Source organism: Oncorhynchus keta, unplaced genomic scaffold, assembly GCF_023373465.1.
Source record: "Oncorhynchus keta strain PuntledgeMale-10-30-2019 unplaced genomic scaffold, Oket_V2 Un_contig_29962_pilon_pilon, whole genome shotgun sequence".
NCBI classification, from domain to species: Eukaryota; Metazoa; Chordata; class Actinopteri; order Salmoniformes; family Salmonidae; genus Oncorhynchus; species Oncorhynchus keta.
In genome coordinates, this window is record NW_026286819.1 from 7,576 (window position 1) to 29,934 (window position 22,359).

General features: G+C 40.7%; 1 protein-coding gene across 3 annotated transcripts; it reads right to left on the minus strand.

The window, feature by feature from the left end:
- Window positions 1-16,474: 16,474 nt before the first annotated feature.
- On the minus strand, window positions 16,475-20,068 carry LOC127923512 (zymogen granule membrane protein 16-like). Of its 3 annotated transcripts, none has more exons than XM_052507566.1 (5): window positions 19,926-20,068; window positions 19,593-19,610; window positions 19,394-19,446; window positions 18,954-19,122; window positions 16,475-17,458 (listed from the first exon to the last, which is right to left on the minus strand). In XM_052507566.1, the coding sequence occupies exons 3-5, from the start codon at window positions 19,443-19,445 to the stop codon at window positions 17,092-17,094; spliced, it is 588 nt and encodes a 195-aa protein (XP_052363526.1). In that variant the 5' UTR covers window position 19,446; window positions 19,593-19,610; window positions 19,926-20,068; the 3' UTR covers window positions 16,475-17,091. The 3 variants fall into 3 exon arrangements, with proteins under 3 accessions (XP_052363526.1, XP_052363527.1, XP_052363525.1); XM_052507567.1 differs by having other exon boundaries at window positions 19,930-20,065; XM_052507565.1 differs by having other exon boundaries at window positions 19,394-19,610; window positions 19,930-20,042.
- Window positions 20,069-22,359: the final 2,291 nt, after the last annotated feature.

The following is a 22,359-nucleotide window of genomic DNA, read 5'->3' on the forward strand; positions in this document are numbered from 1 at the left end:
ATGTTACTACAGGATAACAATCTGATTTCATGTTCTGCAGATGAACCAGATAAATATCAGTAGAAGTTACAAAGTGAGAAAATAAATAAAAGATTATATAACCATTACTAAGTGAAATACCCGAGGCACTTGTTACTACCTGTCTATAACATGTGATAGTTGAATTAACATATTGTTAGATGACTTGTTAGATATTACTGCATGGTCGGAACAAGAAGCACAAGCATTTCGCTACACTCGCATTAACATCTGCTAACCATGTGTATGTGACCAATACATTTGATTTGATTTGATTTGATAGTAATACAAATATGTAATGTAGGACCTTATTGATAAAAATAAAATGTCAATGTAGCACACAATTTTAAATAATATTTTTAAACATTTCCCACACCAGTATTGTGCATTAAATACAAGTGCACATTTTGTATTTAGTTAGCACTGTGGGTAACTACACAACTATCTTGAGATGTGTGTGAAAACCTGTGAAAGCTTCTTATCTCTCTCTCTCTGCCAGGTCCTTCTAGTCTACTGCTTCCTCTAAGTACTGCATTTATACCTGCTGAACATTCCATCAGTTCTAGATGGAAGGAGTATGACAAAGAACACCTTTATTCACTTACTATTTTATTTTTGTTTCACCTTTATTTAACCAGGTAGGCTAGTTGAGAACAAGTTCTCATCTACAACTGCGACCTGGCCAAGATAAAGCATAGCAGTGTGAACAGCCAACACAGAGTTACACATGGAGTAAACAATAAACAAGTCAATAACACAGTAGAAAAAAAAGAGAAAAAAAGAAGAGTCTATATACATTGTGTGCAATAGGCATGAGGAGGTAGGCGAATAATTACAATTTTTCAGATTAACACTGGAGTGATAAATTATCAGATGGTCATGTACAGGTAGAGATACTGATGTGCAAAAGAGCAGAAAAGTAAATAAATAAAAACATTATGGGGATGAGGTAGGTAAATTGGGTGGGCTATTTACCGATGGACTATGTACAGCTGCAGCGATCGGTTCGCTGCTCAGATAGCAGATGTTTAAAGTTGATGAGGGAGATAAAAGTCTCCAACTTCAGCAATTTTGCAATTCGTTCCAGTCACAGGCAGCAGAGAACTGGAAGGAAGGCGGCAAATGAGGTGTTGGCTTTAGGGATGATCAGTGAGATACACCTGCTGGAGCGCGTGCTACAGGTGGGTGTTGCCATCATGACCAGTGAACTGAGATAAGGCGGAGCTTTACCTAGCATGGACTTGTAGATGACCTGGAACCAGTGGGTCCGGCGACGAATATGTAGCGAGGGGCCAGCCGACTAGAGCATACAGGCCGCAGTGGTGGGTGGTTTAAGCATTCAGTTTGCTGAGTAGAGTATTGGAAGCTATTTTGTAGATGACATCGCCGAAGTCGAGGATCGGTAGGATAAGTTTGGCGGCGTGAGTGAAGGAGGCATTGTTGCGAAATAGAAATCCGACTCTAGATTTGATTTTAGATTGGAGATGTTTGATGAGTCTGGAAGGAGAGTTTACAGTCTAGCCAGACACCTAGGTACTTATAGATGTCCACATATTCTAGGTCGGAACCATCCAGGGTGGTGATGCTTGTCGGGCGTGAGGGTGCAGGCAGCGAACAGTTGAAAAGCATGCATTTGGTTTTACTAGCATTTAAGAGCAGTTGGAGGCCACGGAAGGAGTGTCGTATGGCATTGAAGCTCGTTTGGAGGTTAGATAGCACAGTGTCCAAGGAAGGGCCAGAAGTATACAGAATGGTATACAGAATACAGAGAAAAGAGTTGGCCCGAGAATTGAATCCTGTGGCACCTCCATAGAGACTGCCAGAGCACCGGACAACATGCCCTCCGATTTGACACACTGAACTCTGTCTCCAAAGTAGTTGGTGAACTAGGCAAGGCAGTCATTTAAAAAAACGAGGCTACTGAGTCTGCCGATAAGAATATGGTGATTGACAGAGTCGAAAGCCTTGGCCAGGTCGATGAAGACGACTGCACAAGTACTGTCTTTATCGATGGCGGTTATGATATCGTTTAGTACCTTGAGCGTGGCTGAGGTGCACCCGTGACCGGCTTGGAAACCAGATTGCACAGTGGAGAAGGTACGGTGGGATTCGAGATGTTCAGTGATCTGTTTGTATACTTGGCTTTCGAAGAGGGGGATGACTGCGGCAGCTTTTCAATCCTTGGGGATCTCATACGATATGAAGAGAGGTTGAACAGGCTGGTAATAAGGGTTGCGACAATGGCGGTGGATAGTTTCAGAAATAGAGGGTCCAGATTGTCAAGCCCAGCTGATTTGTACGTGTCCAGGTTTTGCAGCTCTTTCAGAACATCTGCAATCTGGATTTGGGTAAAGAAGCTGGGCAGGCTTGGGCGAGTAGCTGTGGGGCGGATCTGTTGACCGAGGTTGGAGTAGCCAGGAGGAAGGCATGGCCAGCCGTTGAAATGCATGTTGAAGTTTTCGATTATCATGGATTTATCGGAGGTGACCGTGTTACCTAGCCTCAGTGCAGTGGGCAGAGGAGGTGCTCTTGTTCTCCATGGACTTTACAGTGTCCCAGAACTTTTTGGAGTTAGAGCTACAGGATACAAGTTTCTGCTTGAAAAAGCTGGCCTTTGCTTTTCTGACTGACTGCGTGTATTGGTTCCTGACTTCCCTGAACAGTTGCATATCTCAGGGACTATTCGATGCTATTGCAGTCCGCCACAGGATGTTTTTGTGCTTGTCGAGGGCAGTCAGGTCTAGAGTAAACCAATGGCTATATCTGCTCTTAGTTCTGCATTTTTTTTAACAGAGCATGCGTATCTAAGATGGTGAGGAAGTTACTTGTAAAGAATGACCAGGCATCCTCAACTGACGGGATGATGTCAATATCCTTCCAGGATACCCGGGCCAGGTCGATTAGAAAGGCCTGCTCGCAGAAGTGTTTTAGGGAGCGTTTGACAGTGATGAGGGGTGGTCGTTTGACTGCGGACCCATAGCGGATACAGGCAATGAGGCAGTGATCTCTGATATCGGGGACAGCGGGGGTGTATTTGGAGGGCCAGTTGGTCAGGATAACGTCTATGAGGTGCCCTTGTTTACAGATTTAGGGTTGTACCTGGTGGGTTCCTTGATGATCTGTGTGAGTTTGAGGGCATCTAGCTTAGATTGTAGGATTGCCTGGGTGTTAAGCATATCCTAGTTTAGGTCATCTAACAGATCAAACTCTGAAGCTAGATGGGGGGCGATCAATTCACAAATGGTGTCCAGGGCACAGCTGGGAGCCGAGGGGGGTCGGTAGCAGACGGCAACAGTGAGAGACTTATTTTCTGGAGAGATTTCTTTTTTTATAATTAGAAGTTCAAACTGTTTGGGTATGGACCTGGAAAGTATGACATTACTTTGCAGGCTATCTCTACAGTAGACTGCAACTCCTCCCCTTTGGCAGTTCTAACTTGACGGAAAATGTTATAGTTGGGTATCGAAATCTCTGAATTTTTGGTGGCCTTCCTAAGCCAGGATTCAGACACGGCAAAGGACATCAGGGTTGGCAGAGTGTGCCAAAGCAGTGAGTAAAACAAACTTAGGGAGAGGCTTCTGATGTTGACATGCATGAAACCAAGGCTTTTCGATCACAGAAGTCAACAAATGAGGGTGCCTGTTACAGGAATTAAATTCCTCTATGTTTTAATACCCAATTAAAATTAAACACTCTGTCAATTCCGAAGAATTTGTAAGACTCTTATTTGCATAAAATGGATAAAGACCAGTCTCAAAATCAACCAGCTGCGTTTATTCTCGAGAGTACTGAACATGATACAGTTTACCACAGGTTATAAACTGAAAATGACATCATTAGTTTTCGTACTACCCCGTCTCATCTCCGGCCAGTACAATGGCTGTATAGTTCTCAAGCCTTCCCACATCGTCTCTCCCTACTAAGATAATTTACGACCCGAGCCAAGGTCTGCCTGTGTAGATAAGCATTCTAGCCAGTCTGGCTATAAGTTTATTCATTTCTACCAAGGAACAGACAGTCATTATTCTAATTCTTGATTATATTTACACACGTTATATTCAGTACTAGGGTTAAAAGAAAATTCATACATCTATACAGTAACATAATAGTATCCTGATTAGTCAGTCCTGATTGAAATGTATACATAATGAGTCATTATTGATAAAAAATCCCTTAACATATCCACCCTATGATTAAATATTATACATCCAATCACACATCTAGTTTTATTAAAATATTAAAGAGCATACTTCTATTTTTTATTAGAAATATTTATTGCAAAATATCACCTAAACATAACCCAATTCTTGCATTCACACTGACTGTTTTTAGGCCAACATCAGAATCATAACTCTTCTCATCAGAATTTTCGTTACAATCTTCATTGAAACACGAACATCTAAATTCCCCAAACATCAAATATGGTCTCCTCGCGAGTGAAAGGATCCGGATTCTTCGATTACGTCCGGAGCCATGTATTTTGTATTCCACTGGTCAGAGCTTAGGATTGGTCCATATATCACCATCTGTGTTATTGATTTCTCCAGAGTCCTGGAAATGATAACTTTCATACACGCAATCAAACACATCCGCACAAAACTAACACAGTCACACAGGTGAAGTTAGCCCATAACACAGTAATCATAACATTTTTCCATCTTCTAAACACACTGTCAACCCAATTAGTCAGAGAAGTATCCACCCCTGAGTTCACGGCCAACTCGTGAGCTAGGGTGTGTAAACCAGCCAAGGCCTTGGTCACTGATCCACCCGGAGCTGTGTCATCGGGGTCCAAACTACCTCCATACCTCCATGGGGCGGCAGGGTAGACTAGTGGTTAGAGAGTTGGACTAGTAACCGGAAGAAGGTTGCAAGTTCAAACCCCCGAGCTCTCGTTCTGCCCCTGAACAGGCAGTTATAACCCACTGTTCCTAGGCCATCATTGAAAATAAGAATTTGTTCTTAACTGACTTGCCTGGTTAAAGAAAAATAATAAATACACTCCCACCCTTTTCAGCCAGCAAACATATCCAAGACTATTCTATTCTGCCAAGCCATTCATTACATCTCTGATATAATTGGTGAAGCGCTGTGGATTTTTAATAGATATAATTGATCCAATCCACATTCTCATTGAGAGTGGACCACCAAAAAATACTTGACTCTAATCCTGCCAGGATCTAATTTATAGCTTTGATCTCATCTGCCCCCCCATACAGGCCATTCCCTTAGGTAACCAGTTTCCCTTTCCTTAAGATCTTTCATCTGAACTATCCACACCGGCTCTTGGCTCTGGACAACTCCACAGTCAGTATCTGCTTTGTCAGGGGGACTCTGCTCGTATTCTGCTGACTATAGAGCAATTAGCTGATCTAACTTTTTCTACCTGGAATGCACTCCATCTTCTTTCATGCTGGGTATGTAGATTTATGTTGCCCTCGCTGCATGATGTGAGCTATAACCTGTTTCCATGAACTACACAGGGACTTGCATAGATGTCTTCCATAATAGCTGCTCTTAGTCCAAGGGCGTGGTAGAGTATATTCAGGGCATAATGCGCAGACAGGGGTATGGTGGGGTGCTGGTACAGTGGGGGTAAGCCCAGGCACTGGGTGATGATAAGAGAGGTTGTATCTCTGGACATGCTGGTTGTAATGGGTGAGGTCACCGCATGTGTGGGAGTTGGGACAAAGGAGGTATCAGAGGTATGAAGAGTGGAACTAGGGGCTCCATTGTAAACTAAAACAATGATAACTGACTTGAACAACAGTACACAAGGCATATTGACATTTGAGAGAGACATACAGCGAGGCATAAAGTAATCACAGGTGAAGATTGGGAGAGCTAGCTAAAACAACAGGTGAGACAACAACAGCTATTCAGCTAACACAACAACAGCAGGTAAAATGGTGATGACTAGGCAGAGAGGGTCGGATTAACTACACACAGAGCCTGAGTTCGCGGCTGGGGCCGCCAGAGAAAAAAATAAATAAACAGAATGGAGTACCGTGATTAATGGACAGTCCAGCAGGCATCAGTTATGTAGCCAAGTGATCATAGTGTCCAGGGGGCAGCAGTAGATGGAACAGGGAAGCCGCCACTACGCTAGCGACACGGCGTTTAAAGTTAGTAGCAAGGGGCTAGTAGGAGCGTCTGCTCCGACGGAGGCCGGTTGAAGGCACATTCATCGGCAGACCGGTCGTGGTGGTGAGGTGGGGCGCCGTGTCGACAGAGAATCCAAGCCAGATGGCGATAGAGGTATTGTATAATTTTGTTTGCTAGCCGGGAGATGCGCCTGGCTCACGGCTAACTGGTGCTAGCTTCGTGGCAGTGGCGTCAGCCACTATAGCCAATCGGTAGCAGCGGTGATCCGATGCCAAGGTCCAGAGTTTACAGCAAGGATCCGGTGGAGTATTGGGCTCTAGCCGTGTATGAGTGGGGTTCGGGTGAACAGCTGAGTAGGCTGGGAGGTGGGCCTCAGGGATAGCTTTGGTACTGGATGCCACGGTGAGTGCAAGCTAGCTGCAGGCTGTGAGCTAGCTAGCTAGCTGCAAGCTAGCTGTGAAGATCAGAAGTAGTGGTCCAGGGATTACGACAGGAATCCAGCGTTGTTGTGGAGAGACAGTCCTATACTGGTAGACTAGCAAGTATTATCTAGGCTAAAAACAGGGCTGGTATCTTTGCAGATGGTAAAAGCCATTAGCAGTGGCTAACAATGACTAAATAGCTTGTAGCTAATTAGCTGGTTAGCTTCTGGAGGTTCTTGAATGTGTTCTAAAATTGAAAATAATAGCGATTCCGTATCACATTGGATGAGGCAGGTTACCGGAAGGTATAATCGAATTAAAAATCGAAAAGAGATTGAAAATAAATTGAAATGTATATACAAAAACTCAAACAATACAAAAGTACACGAGAGGAACAAACAAACATGTCTTCACTGCTATGCCATCTTGGTACTGAATCATGAAACAATTACAGCATTTTTACTGACTTACAGTTCATATAAGGAAATCAATCAATGTAAATAAATAAATTAGGCCCTAATCTTATGGATTTCACATGACTGGGAATACAGATATACATCTGTTGGTCACGGATACCTTGACAGAGTTGATCAGGCTGTTGACTGTGGAATGTTGTCGCACTTCTTTTCAGTGGCTGTGCGGAGATGTAGGATTTTGGCAGGAACTGGAACACACTGTCATGCGCGTTGATCCGGGGCATTCCAAACATACTCTGTGGGTGACATGTCTGGTGTGTATGCAGGCCATGGAAGAACTGAGAACCAGGAATTGTGTCCAGATCCTTGCGACATTATCATGCTGGAACATGAGGTGAATTTTGCGGATGAATGGCACGATAATGGGCCTCAGAATCTCGCCACGGTATCTCTGTGCATTCAAATTGTCTTCGATATGTCCGTTGTCCATAGCTTATGACTGCCCATATCATAACCCCACATACACCATGGGGCACTCTTTTCACAAAATTTACATCAGCAATTCACTCGCCCACACAACGTCATACATGTGGTCTGTGGTTGTGATTCCGGTTGGACGCACTGCCAAACAATCTAAAAACAACGTTGGAGGCGGCATATGGTAGAGAAGTTAACATGACCTTATCTGGAAACAGCTCTGGTGGACATTCCTGCATTTAGCATACCAATTGCATGGTCCCTTAAAACTTGAGTAAGTAACATTGTGATGTTTGACAAAACTGCACATTTTAGAGTTGCATTTTATTGTCCCCAGCACAAGGTGTATCTGTATAATGATCATGCTGTTTAATCAGCTTCTTGATATTCCATACCTGTCACATGGATGGATTATCTTGGCAAAGGAGAAATGCTCACTAACAGGGATGTAAACAAATTTGTGCACAACGTTTTAGAGAAATAATGAACATTTCTGGGATCTTTTATTCCAGCTCATGAAACATGAAACTCACATTTTACATGTTGCGTTTAATTTTTTTTGTTGATTGTAAAGTAGTTAGGTCACATAAAGATGTATGTAATTCATATGAATGAAATCATCAACATGTATTGATCACATCTTTAATAATGCTGCAGAAATTAACTTTAAAGCAGTATTCAAATCCATGTGATATTGTGATCACAATATAATAGCCATATCTAGGAAGTTCCAAAGGCTGGGCCTAATATAGTGTATAAGAGGTCATACAATACGTTTTGTAGTTATTCATATGTTGATGATGTAAATAATATTTGCTGGTATGTGGTGTGTAATGAGGAGCAACCAGATCCTGCACTTGACACATTTATCAAATTGCTTATTCCAGTTACTACTGAGCATGCACCCATTAAGAAAATGACTGTAAAAACTGTTAAATCCCCTTGGATTGATGAGGAATTGAAAAGTTGTATGGTTGATAGGGATGAGGCCAAAGGTATGGCAAATAAGTCTGTCAGCCCAACTGATTGGCAAATGTACTGTAAATTAAGAAATCATGTGACTAAGCTTAATTAAGAAAAATAAAAAATAAAATATACCATGAAACAAAGATAAATGATATAAAGAATGATAGTGAAAAGATTTGGAGCACCTTAAATGACATTTTGGGGAAAAAAAGCCAACACGGCTCCATCATTCATTGAATCAGATGGCTCATTTATCACAAAACCCACTGATATTGCAAACGACTTTAATTACTTTTTCAGATAAACAAACTAAGGGATGACATGCCAGCAACAAACGCTGAAACTACACATCCAAGTATATCTGACCAAATTATCAAAGACAAGAATTGTACTTTTGAAATCTGTAAAGTCAGTGTGGAGAGATATTTTTTTTTATTGTTGTCTATCAACAATGACAAGCCACCGGGGTCTGATAATCTGGAAGGATAATTAATGAGGATAATAGTGGACGATATTGCTACTCCATCAATTTAAGCCTACTAGAAAGTGTGTGCCCTCAGGCCTGTAGGCAAGCTAAAGTCTTTCCACTGCCCAGGAATAGTAAAGCCCCCTTTACTGGCTCATATAGCTGACCAGTCAGTCTGTTACCAACCAGTCAGTCTGTTACCAACCAGTCAGTCTGTTACCAACCAGTCAGTCTGTTACCAACCCTTAGTTAACTTCTGGAAAGAATTGTGCTTGACCAGATGCCGGTGCAGTAGGTAACTTAGTGGTTAGAGTGTTGGGGCAGTAACTGAAAGGTTGCTGGGTTGAATCCCTGAGCTGACAAGGTAAAAATCTGTCCTTCTGCCCCTGAACAAGGCATTTAACCCACTGTTCCCTGGTTGGCCATCATTGTGAATATGAATTTGTTCTTAACTGACTTGCCTAGTTAAATATTTGTATTTCCTTTTTAAATACAATGATATTTCACAGTAAACAAATTGACAACAGACTTTCAGCGCATATAGGGAAGGACACTCAACAAGCATGGCACTTACACAAATGACTGCTGATTGGCTCAGAGAAATTGATGGTAAAATGATTGTGGGGGCTGTCTTGTTAGACTTAAGTGCAGTTTTTGACGTTATGGATCATAGTCTGCTGTTATGACTTTACACCCCCTGCTATAACGTGGATAAAGAGTTACTGTCTAACAGAACACAGAGGGTGTTCTTTATTGGAAGCCTCTAAAACATAGAACTAGGTAGAAGCAGGAATTTCCCAGGGTAGCTGTTTAGCCCCTTGCTTTTTTCAATATTTACTAACGACATGCCACTGGCTTTGAGTAAGGCTAGTGTGTCTATGTTTGCAGATGACTCAACATTATACACGTCAGCTACTACAGCAACTGAAATGACTGAAACACTTAACAAAGAGTTGCAGTTAGTTTCAGAATGGGTAGCAAGGACTAAGTTAGTCCTAAATATTTCTGAAAATAAAAGTTTTATATTTTGTACAAATCATTCACTAAACGCTGAATCTCAACTACACCTCATATTGAATAATGTGGAAATTGAGCAAGTTGAGGTGATTAAACTGCTTGGAGTAACTCTGGATTGTAAACTGTCATTGTCAAAACCTATTGATACCACGGTAGCTAAGATGGGGAGAAGTCTGTCTATAATAAATGCTGCTGCTCTGCCTTCTTAACAACACTATCAACAAGGCAGGTCCTACAGGCCCTGGTTTAACAACACTATCAACAAGGCAGGTCCTACAGGCCCTGGTTTAACAACACTATCAACAAGGCAGGTCCTACAGGCCCTGGTTTAACAACACTATCAACAAGGCAGGTCCTACAGGCCTTGGTTTAACAACACTATCAACAAGGCAGGTCCTACAGGCCCTGGTTTAACAACACTATCAACAAGGCAGGTCCTACAGGCCCTGGTTTAACAACACTATCAACAAGGCAGGTCCTACAGGCCCTGGTTTAACAACACTATCAACAAGGCAGGTCCTACAGGCCCTGGTTTAACAACACTATCAACAAGGCAGGTCCTACAGGCCTTGGTTTAACAACACTATCAACAAGGCAGGTCCTACAGGCCTTGGTTTAACAACACTATCAATAAGGCAGGTCCTACAGGCCTTGGTTTAACAACACTATCAACAAGGCAGGTCCTACAGGCCCTGGTTTAACAACACTATCAACAAGGCAGGTCCTACAGTTTCTGGTTTTGTCGCACCTGGACTACTGTTCAGTCATGTGGTCAGGTGCCACAAAGAGGGATTTGGGAAAATTGCAGTTGGCTCAGAACAAAGCAGCCCGGCTGGCTCTTAAAAGCACACGGAGAGCTAACATTAATGACATGCATGTCAATCACTCATGGCTCAAAGTGGAAGAGAGATTGACTTCCTCATTACTTGTTTCTGGAAGAGGTGTTGACAAGCTGAAGATACCGAGCTGTTAAAATACTGGCACCCATGCATACCCCACAAGACATGCCACCATAGGTCTCGTGACACTCCCCAAGTCCAGAACAGACTATGGGAGGCACACAGTACTACATAGAGCCATGACTACATGGAACTCTATTCCACATCAGGTAACTGATGCATGCACTAGAATCAGATTTTAAAAGCAGGTAAAAATACACCTTATGGAACAGCGTGGACTGTGTAGTAACAAACATAGGCACAGACACATGCATACAAACACATGATAACATACGCACTATGCACACATATACATGGATTTTGCATTGTAGATATGTGGTAGTGGAGTATGGGCCTGAGGGCACACACTTTGTGTTGTGAATTCTGTAATGAATGTTTTGTAATGTTTTTAAAATTGTACAACTGCCCTAATTTTGCCGGACCCCAGGAAGAGTAGCTGCTGCCTTGGCAGCATGGGGATCCAAAATAAATACATATACAAATAACCCCTAGAGTCTATTGACTTGGTTACAGTACTGGTTGAATGATGGTTAACTGACAGATGGCAGCAATTTTCTGATATCTCTAACATTTCATGTGAATGTTTCACTACTCTAAAACAGACCTGTGTGTGGAGATATATCTCTCTCCTGTCTGGCAAGAGACACAGATTCTGACAATTAGAACAGTTTCCCACAACCTGCCTGCCTAATGAATAGAACGGAATGGGGATATATCTGTCTGTCACTGAACTTAATCATCATAACAACAGGAAAGTCCAACCCAGATCCAGAAAGTATCACCGAAGTTCATGATCTCACTGCAGTGTCGAGCCTGTTTGACTACTTGATGGAGCAGAAAAATGCTTGGCATTGCTTTTAGGGGGAATATTTAGATTGTGCCATTTTTTAAAAGATTTTGTCATTAGCACAAAGTTCAACAAAGGCCCCAATAGATGCTACATATTAGTCCAAATCTAGAAGGGGTAATAGACATGCATTATTTATCTCTATTAAATGCAGAGTAAGAGAGCAGTACACTGATTCACAACATGTTAACAGATTGCAAAGGAATACCTTACCCATACAAGAACAATACACAACAGAGGGAAATGAAAAGAGAGAAATGAAAAGAGAATAATGAAAGAGACAAATTAAATTATTTCAAAAGCACCGCGTCTTCCCTTCAAAGAAAATAGTTTTTAGGCTTGATAATGTTACACTATCAGCGAAACTATCAAAATTATAAAACATTGAGGGATGATTGATACATGATTTTATACCTTTCTTTCTTTTTTTCTTGGACAAAGTTTTGGGGAAGCCCAGCTTCCCTTGGCATCCATGAATACACACCACTGATAGGAATTTTAAAAAGACATACACTAAACAAAATAACAATGACATTAATATACCAGATTCATTTGAAATTCACATTTGTTTATATTTTTCATTTGACCAAATTAGTCTTATTGAGATGAAAAAAAAACATTTTTAAGAATGACCTTGTCAAAATAGCAGGACATTAAGTTTCATACAAAGACACATTTACAACATAAAAACACAAAACACAACAATATAAAAGTTCATCAGACTGTCCACAAGAGGTTTAGAGAGGCAGGACTGAGGGCTTGTAGGCCTGTTGTAAGGCAGGTCCTCACCAGATATCACCGGCAACAATGTTGCCTTTCGGCACAACTCCACCGTCATTGGACCAGACAGGACTGGAAAAAAGTGTTTTTGTCTCACCAGGTTTTATGGTCGGATTCGTGTCGAAAGAATGAGAGTTACACTTCTGTCTATTTGAGCTGGTCAGTATGTGTTGGTAAAATGCATAAGTGTTGCTCTCCACTTTCTGGATTTCGAGTATGATAGCTAAGGAGGTGGAGAAACACTGAATTGAGTTCAGTGAATTGAAGTTCACTGAACTGAATTGAAGTTCAGTTTATAAACATTGAGAACAAAATGATCTTAACAGCTGATCAGGCCGTTAATTGTGGCCTGTGGAATGTTGACCCACTCCTCTTCAATGGCTGTGCAAAGTTGCTGGATGTTGGTGAGAAGTGGAGCATGCTTTTGTACACGCTGGTCCAGAGCATTCCAAACATGCTCAATGGGAGACATGTCTGGTGAGTATGCAGGTCATGGAAGAACTGGAACATTTTGAGCTTCCAAGAATTGTGTACAGTTCCTTGTGACATTATCATGCTGAAACATGAGGTGAAGGCAGTGGATGAATGGCACGACAATGGTCCTCAGGATCTCGTCACGGTATTTCTGTGCATTCAAACTGCCATCGATAAAAATGCAATTGTGTTCATTGTTTGCTTATTCCTGCCCATACCATAACCCCAGCGCCACCAAGGGGCACTCTAATTACAATGTTGACATCAGAAAACCGCTCACCCACACAACTCCATACGTGCTGTCTGCCATCTGGCCGGTATAGTTGAAACCGAGATTTATCTGTGAAGATCACACTTCTCCAGCGGGCCAGTGGCCATTGAAGGTGAGCATTTGCCCACATAAATGAGGTACGTTGCCAAACTGCAGTCAGGTCAAGTCCCTGGTGAGAACGACGAGCACACAGATGAGCTTCCCTGAGACAGTTTCTGACAGTTTGTGCAGAAATTATTTGGTTGTGCAAACCCACAGTTGGTCTAGACGATCCCTCAGGGGAAGAAGCCAGATGTGGAGGTCCTGGGCTGGTGTGGTTGCATGTGGTCTGAGGTTATGAGGCCGGTTGGAAGTACTGCCAAATTCTCTAAAATGGCATTGAAGGTGGCTTATGGTAGAGAAATTAACATAATCTTCTCTGGTAACAGTGCTGGTGGACATTCCTGCAGTCAGCATCTCAGTTGCACGCTCCCTCAACTTGAAATGCCTGTGACATTTTTGGGAAACACTTTACATGTTGCGTTTTTCTGTTGTTCAGTATATATCCACTGAAAACTTGTCAAAAACACCTACTGTACATCTTTTGAAATGTTGCGCAGGTTGTGCTTTGTGATGCCTTGAGGGTCCAATACAGGGGGATACATTTACTCAGATTATTTAGTGATTCTGGTCTGAATATACAGTAGGAAGCAGTAGTCAAGCTAACATTTTAGACTCTATAATAAGCTATAATGTAGCATTGTTCAAGGTTTAACAACTATAATTTAAAAAAATCACACATCATTACTTTAAGATTTGCAACCATCCCATTGCAGTATCATCCACATTACACTAAATGCAAATAGCAAAAATCCATATAATTTTTGCCCCATTTAAATCGATGTCTGTTCCTCAAATCACCGGGGGCAAACTACCTGCCCTCCAGGACACCTACACCACCCGATGTTACAGGAAGGCCATAAAGATCATCAAGGACATCAACCACCCGAGCCACTGCCTGTTCACCCCGCTATCATCCAGAAGGCGAGGTCAGTACAGGTGCATCAAAGCTGGGACCGAGAGACTGAAAAAAGCTTCTATCTCAAGGCCATCAGACTGATAAACAGCCACCACTAACATTGAGTGGCCGCTGCCAACACACTGACACTGACTCAACTCCAGCCACTTTAATTATGGGAATTGATGGGAATGATGTAAATATATCACTAGCCACTTTAAACAATGCTACCTTATATAATGTTACTTACCCTACATTATTCATCTCATATTGCATACGTATATACTGTACTGTATATACTGTATATCATCGACTGCATCCTTATGTAATACATGTATCACTAGCCACTTTAACTATGCCACTTTGTTTACATACTCATCTTATATGTATATACTGTACTCGATACCATCTACTGAATCTGCCTATGCTGCTCTGTACCATCACTCATTCATATATCCTTATGTACATATTCTTTATCCCCTTACACTGTGTATAAGACAGTAGTTTAAATTGTTAGTTAGATTACTTGTTGGTTATTACTGCATTGTCGGAACTAGAAGCACAAGCATTTCGCTACACTCGCATTAACATCTGCTAACCATGTGTATGTGACAAATAAAATTAGATTTGATTTGATTTTAAATTAGCTCGGATTTACTGGGACTACGACAATGTTTCAAGGAACCACAGACTTATTCTGTAAAACAAATACAATATATATTTTATTCCTACTTTCATTCTATCTCACCAAAACTAGTTAAGCAGCTTTGAACCATCCATATACTGTATAAACCCCATCTATCAAACTGTCTAATCTAGACCATCCATATACTGTATTAACCCCATCTATCAAACTGTCCATCTATCAAACTGTATAAACCCCATCTATCTAATCTAGACCATCCATATACTGTATAAACCCCATCTATCAAACTGTCTAAACTAGACCATCCATATACTGTATAAACCCCATCTATCAAACTGTCTAATCTAGACCATCCATATACTGTATAAACCCCATCTATCAAACTGTCTAATCTAGACCATCCATATACTGTATAAACCCCATCTATCAAACTGTCTAATCTAGACCATCCATATACTGTATAAACCCCATCTATCAAACTGTCTAATCTAGACCATCCATATACTGTATAAACCCCATCTATCAAACTGTCTAATCTAGACCATCCATATACTGTATAAACCCCATCTATCAAACTGTCTAATCTAGACCATCCATATACTGTATTAAGCCCATCTATCAAACTGTCTAATCTAGACCATCCATATACTGTATAAACCCCATCTATCAAACTGTCTAATCTAGACCATCCATATACTGTATAAACCCCATCTATCAAACTGTCTAATCTAGACCATCCATATACTGTATAAACCCCATCTATCAAACTGTCTAATCTAGACCATCCATATACTGTATAAACCCCATCTATCAAACTGTCTAATCTAGACCATCCATATACTGTATTAAGCCCATCTATCAAACTGTCTAATCTAGACCATCCATATACTGTATAAACCCCATCTATCAAACTGTCTAATCTAGACCATCCATATACTGTATAAACCCCATCTATCAAACTGTCTAATCTAGACCATCCATACAGTCTGTGATTCGTAACAAAGTGGTGTCCCATCCCCAGTCCACAAAGTGGTGTCCCTTTGTATATTGTACATTGAACAGCTTCCCAAATCTCAGACTTTATCTTTAACTAAAACACTCTGCAGCACCATAATATAACAATTATATGGTGTTGATATGATATGTATTATGATTCTCATGATTCTACACTTATTGTGGTTATATACTGTTATTTATTGTGATTCGATGTTCCAAACATTGCTCACTATATGTCTGTGGCAGAGAGACTAGAAATCATGAGAAAGTAATGGAATAAATTGCCCCCAAATATGTGCTTCCTATTTCAAATGAAAATGTGAAGGAAAACAGTCTATGAAGGAAAATAAGAGTTTTGGTGCAGGGACAACCAACTAACACAAACATAATAGTTTGATATTGTTGATGCGATACGACATGATATATCGTGGAAAATAATATCCCGACGTGTAACTATCCATTTTTCCCTTCATTACTATTGGATGGGCGTTGCTGTTATAAATGTAGTTCCTTATTGACACCATTGAGGTAGGGTTTGTTAAGATGACAGATTAGTTTATCGTAGCTTCTGGTCACTACTGTATGTATTGTCTTATCAAAAGGAATACAATGAAATATAATGATTAAAGATATGCTTTTTATTCAAATGTCCAGAAGCAGATGTAGCAGAAAAGGAACAACAAATAACAAATGTAGTGTGTATAAAATAGTGAAGGTGAAACATCCTGAAACACTATTATCTCCCATAATATTAGATTGTTCCATTAATCAAAGATATAATTCATCCTTTAAATCCCATATGATTCTTTCCTTTATTGTGATAAAATGTGAAAACAACGCATGTGGTCTGTGACCCAAGCTGACAGGACTGTTTTAATATTCCTATCTAATGGATGCTTCATGAGAATTTGAACTGAATGAATTTGAATGTTAAGAAATATTTTTGTACTGCTTCAAGTGAGGAATCACCTCAAAAATACTTTCAAAACATTCAAATTCATTCAGTGAAATAAAAGTGAAATAAAAAACAGATAGTGAAATAAAAACAGTTCAGTCAGCCTCTGTCAAACAACCGTCCAACATATAAGGTCAGTTTCCTGGACCCAGATTAAGTTTACTCCTGCACTAAAAAGCATGTTGAATGGAGAATCTCCATTGAAAGTAACTAGTCCAGGATTAGGCTTAATCTGTATCCGGAATACCATCCCAAAGAGCAAGACTTACTTTCCCCCCCCTAAAAAATAGGAGTTACTGTTTCCAGTGCTGTTTGCAGAGTACTGTTTCCAGCCCCTTCCATGTCCACCAATCCCCAGTGGGCTCCGATGGAGGTGATTCCGGCACCGTTGAAGCGACCGCTGAGGATCCTCAGCTCATTGCCCATGTTGGTTGGGTAGAAGTTGAAGGAGATTTGGTTGGGCAGGCCGGTTGACAGAGTGCGCCCCATGTTGGTGGTTAACACCAGGTAGCAGATGTAGTCTGCTGGGTTGTACTTCCCAGACACCTCAACGATGGCCTCATCATTAAACAGCTCCATCACCTGCTTTACACTCCCTTCGCGACCGAACACAGGAGACCAGGTGTTGCCGTATCTCAGCTGGAACCTAAAACAGAGGAAGCTTTTCACGTTGGTTGTGTTTTGATAAGGCACATTGAGACCAAGACAGCAGGTAGCGTCAGAGAATATCAAGGAATTACATTTTACATTGTACTCTGGGTTAGATACGATAACAATATTGTTTGGTCATAAACTGAATATGTAATAAACACAAGAAAGAAAGAAAGAAAGAAAGAAAGAAAGAAAGAAAGAAAGAAAGAAAGAAAGAAAGAAAGAGAAAGAAAGAAAGAAAGAAAGAATGAAAGAAAGAAAGAAAGAAAGAAAGAAAGAATGAATGAAAGAATGAAAGAAAGAAAGAATGTGTCTGTTGGGCAGTGTAGTTGGACTGAGTCAGTGGTGTTTGTTGGGTAGTGTAGTTGGACTGAGTCAGTGGTGTTTGTTGGGTAGTGTAGTTGGACTGAGTCAGTGGTGTTTGTTGGGTAGTGTAGTTGGACTGAGTCAGTGGTGTTTGTTGGGTAGTGTAGTTGGACTGAGTCAGTGGTGTTTGTTGGGTAGTGTAGTTGGACTGAGTTAGTGGTGTTTGTTGGGTAGTGTAGTTGGACTGAGTCAGTGGTGTTTGTTGTGTTGTTAGTTGGACTGAGTCAGTGGTGTTTGTTGGGTATTGTAGTTGGACTGAGTCAGCGGTGTTTGTTGGGTAGTGTAGTTGGACTGAGTCAGTAGTGTGTGTTTGGTAGTGTAGTTGGACTGAGTCAGTGGTGTCTGTTGGGTATTGTAGTTGGACTGAGTCAGTGGTGTTTGTTGGGTAGTGTAGTTGGACTGAGTCAGTGGTGTTTGTTGGGTATTGTAGTTGGACTGAGTCAGCGGTGTTTGTTGGGTAGTGTAGTTGGACTGAGTCAGTAGTGTGTGTTTGGTAGTGTAGTTGGACTGAGTCAGTGGTGTCTGTTTGGTAGTGTAGTTGGACTGAGTCAGTGGTGTCTGTTTGGTAGTGTAGTTGGACTGAGTCAGTGGTGTCTGTTTGGTAGTGTAGTTGGACTGAGTCAGTGGTGTGTGTTTGGTAGTGTAGTTGGACTGAGTCAGTGGTGTTTGTTGGGTAGTGTAGTTGGACTGAGTCAGTGGTGTTTGTTGGGTAGTGTAGTTGGACTGAGTCAGTGGTGTCTGTTTGGTAGTGTAGTTGGACTGAGTCAGTGGTGTCTGTTTGGTAGTGTAGTTGGACTGAGTCAGTAGTGTGTGTTCGGTAGTGTAGTTGGACTGAGTCAGTGGTGTCTGTTTGGTAGTGTAGTTGGACTGAGTCAGTGGTGTCTGTTTGGTAGTGTATTTGGACTGAGTCAGTGGTGTCTGTTTGGTAGTGTAGTTGGACTGAGTCAGTGGTGTTTGTTGGATAGTGTAGTTGGACTGAGTCAGTGGTGTCTGTTTGGTAGTGTAGTTGGACTGAGTCAGTGGTGTCTGTTTGGTAGTGTAGTTGGACTGAGTCAGTGGTGTCTGTTTGGTAGTGTAGTTGGACTGAGTCAGTGGTGTCTGTTCATGGGTTAGGGTCTGCTCACCCACTGATGTAGTTGTTGCTGTTGTAGTTGTAGTAGTAGTAGTAGTAGTAGTAGTTGTTGTTGGTCTCCCACACTCTGACTCCTGTGATGCGTCCCTCACCGTAGGAAGCAAATGGGGTGCCACCTCCCTGACCCACCGCAGAGGAATACGAGTACGGGTCTTTGATGGCTAAAATAACATGGCCAATATGTTTACTATATTTACTATATTAATAATACATCTTTATATATACATCATTTTGATTTTACCAACACATTTCTGAAAGATCTTTACATTATGAATAAAGTGCAGATGAATTAACTGAAGTACATTCTGCAATGATTTAATACATTAGTTTATGTCTCAAAGAAGAACTCCTAAGTCTAACTGAAAAGACAAGTTGGTGAAAGCACAAAAGCTATTATTTTATCATTATAATTCAGAATTGTATTTAACTCACGCAAAGCCAAGCAGCCAGCCAAGAACATTGTGACAACCAGGATTAAGAACATTCTGCAAAAGTGAGGCATCAACACTTAAGACCTTAAATTTCAGTCAATTTCACTCTCATTCCGTTTCACTTTAAATGGTAAAACTTGAAATAATGTAGTTAATAATGTTTTTCATAGAAGTTTTCCAAAACAAATAAGTCATTTTACCTTTCAGGTCAGTGTTTCCTAGGAGGGAAAAGAAAATAACCTTTTGAATTGTGGTGTAACAAACAACAAACCATTCTTGAATGTGAAATGTTATAAAACGGCTCTAAAAAGTTGAACCTCCTCTTGTTTACTACAATCATTCTTGCAGTGTTAAGCTACTGTCACATTAAAAATAATGTCAGATCATTGAATTTAAATTTAGTGGCAAAAGAGCCAAAATGTTTGTGCCCAAGTACCAAGAGATAATGAGTATTAACTTCATAACATTTCCCACACCAGTATTATGCATTAAATACAAGTGCACATTTTCAATTTAGTTAGATGTGTAGTTACCCACAGTGCTATCTTGAGATGTGTGTCAAAACCTGTGAAAGCTTCTTGTCTCTCTGTCTCTGCCAGGTCCTTCTAGTCTACTGCTTCCTCTAAGAACTGCATTTATACCTGCTGAACATTCCATCAGCTCTAGATGGAAGGAGCATGACAAGGAACACCTTTAGTCAGTCACTATTGAGAAGTCAGACATTGTTTACTAATTGGTCGAGGCTACTTTGGGAGGGAGTATCAAGGAAGTACTATAAGGAAATAATAATTGTGTTCTTTGAATTTGTAACAAATCAATGATCTGAAATAGGGATTTAAAAATATACAATCGAGCCACCTGGAAAAATTCAAAGAATATACCAAAATTGTATGAATGTGTACGAAAATCGCTCAAAATCAGTCTCCCAATCTTCAGTTGTTTTATTACACCAAGAGGAACTCCTTCCCTTCAAACATTATCATGCTGAAAAATACACGTGGATCTGGTCATTAACAGGATGGTTAGTTCATTGGTTTGCTCAAATACCTACAGTATTTTATTGTAGAATATTAGTTTCAGTACATGTATTTCAATTTAATTCTAGATGTGCAGACGAGATTCAAAATGTTTAGCCTCCATCATTGTCCGACGTTTTCTACAGTCTGTTACAATACTCACATCTTCATTAAATCACTGGCAACCTCATGTTACTACATTTACATTACATTTACATTTTCATGTTACTACAGGATAACAATCTGATTTCATGTTCTGCAGATGAACCAGATAAATATCAGTAGAAGTTACAAAGTGAGAAAATAAATAAAAGATTATATAACCATTACTAAGTGAAATACCCTGAGGCACTTGTTACTACCTATCTATAACATGTGATAGTTGAATTAACATATTGTTAGATGACTTGTTAGATATTACTGCATGGTCGGAACAAGAAGCACAAGCATTTCACTACACTCGCATTAACATCTGCTAACCATGTGTATGTGACCAATACATTTGATTTTATTTTATTTGATAGTAATACAAATATGTAATGTAGGACCTTATTGATAAAAAATAAAATGTCAATGTAGCACACAATTTTTAAATAATATTTTTAAACATTTCCCACACCAGTATTGTGCATTAAATACAAGTGCACATTTTGTATTTAGTTAGCACTGTGGGTAACTACACAACTATCTTGAGATGTGTGTGAAAACCTGTGAAAGCTTCTTATCTCTCTCTCTGCCAGGTCCTTCTAGTCTACTGCTTCCTCTAAGTACTGCATTTATACCTGCTGAACATTCCATCAGTTCTAGATGGAAGGAGTATGACAAAGAACACCTTTATTCACTTACTATTTTATTTTTGTTTCACCTTTATTTAACCAGGTAGGCTAGTTGAGAACAAGTTCTCATTTACAACTGCGACCTGGCCAAGATAAAGCATAGCAGTGTGAACAGCCAACACAGAGTTACACATGGAGTAAACAATAAACAAGTCAATAACACAGTAGAAAAAAAAGAGAAAAAAAGAAGTCTATATACATTGTGTGCAATGGAAGTAGGCGAATAATTACAATTTATCAGATTAACACTGGAGTGATAAATTATCAGATGGTCATGTACAGGTAGAGATACTGATGTGCAAAAGAGCAGAAAAGTAAATAAATAAAAACATTATGGGGATGAGGTAGGTAAATTGGGTGGGCTATTTACCGATGGACTATAGCAGATGTTTAAAGTTGATGAGGGAGATAAAAGTCTCCAACTTCAACAATTTTTGCAATTCGTTCCAGTCACAGGCAGCAGAGAACTGGAAGGAAAGGCGGCCAAATGAGGTGTTGGCTTTAGGGATGATCAGTGAGATACACCTGCTGGAGCGCGTGCTACAGGTGGGTGTTGCCATCATGACCAGTGAACTGAGATAAGGCGGAGCTTTACCTAGCATGGACTTGTAGATGACCTGGAACCAGTGGGTCCGGCGACGAATATGTAGCGAGTACCAGCCGACTAGAGCATACAGGCCGCAGTGGTGGGTGGTTTAAGCATTCAGTTTGCTGAGTAGAGTATTGGAAGCTATTTTGTAGATGACATCGCCGAAGTCGAGGATCGGTAGGATAAGTTTGGCGGCGTGAGTGAAGGAGGCATTGTTGCGAAATAGAAATCCGACTCTAGATTTGATTTTAGATTGGAGATGTTTGATGAGTCTGGAAGGAGAGTTTACAGTCTAGCCAGACACCTAGGTACTTATAGATGTCCACATATTCTAGGTCGGAACCATCCAGGGTGGTGATGCTTGTCGGGCGTGAGGTGCAGGCAGCGAACAGTTGAAAAGCATGCATTTGGTTTTACTAGCATTTAAGAGCAGTTGGAGGCCACGGAAGGAGTGTCGTATGGCATTGAAGCTCGTTTGGAGGTTAGATAGCACAGTGTCCAAGGAAGGGCCAGAAGTATACAGAAT

Coding starts and splice junctions, on each gene's coding strand:
- LOC127923512 (XM_052507565.1), bottom strand. CDS start 19,463: ATGCCTCACTTTTGCAGAATGTTCTTAATCCTGGTTGTCACAATGTTC. Junction 19,123..19,393: donor GGCTGGCTGCTTGGCTTTGC/GTGAGTTAAATA, acceptor ATGTTATTTTAG/CCATCAAAGACCCGTACTCG. Junction 17,459..18,953: donor AGCAACAACTACATCAGTGG/GTGAGCAGACCC, acceptor CCTCTGTTTTAG/GTTCCAGCTGAGATACGGCA.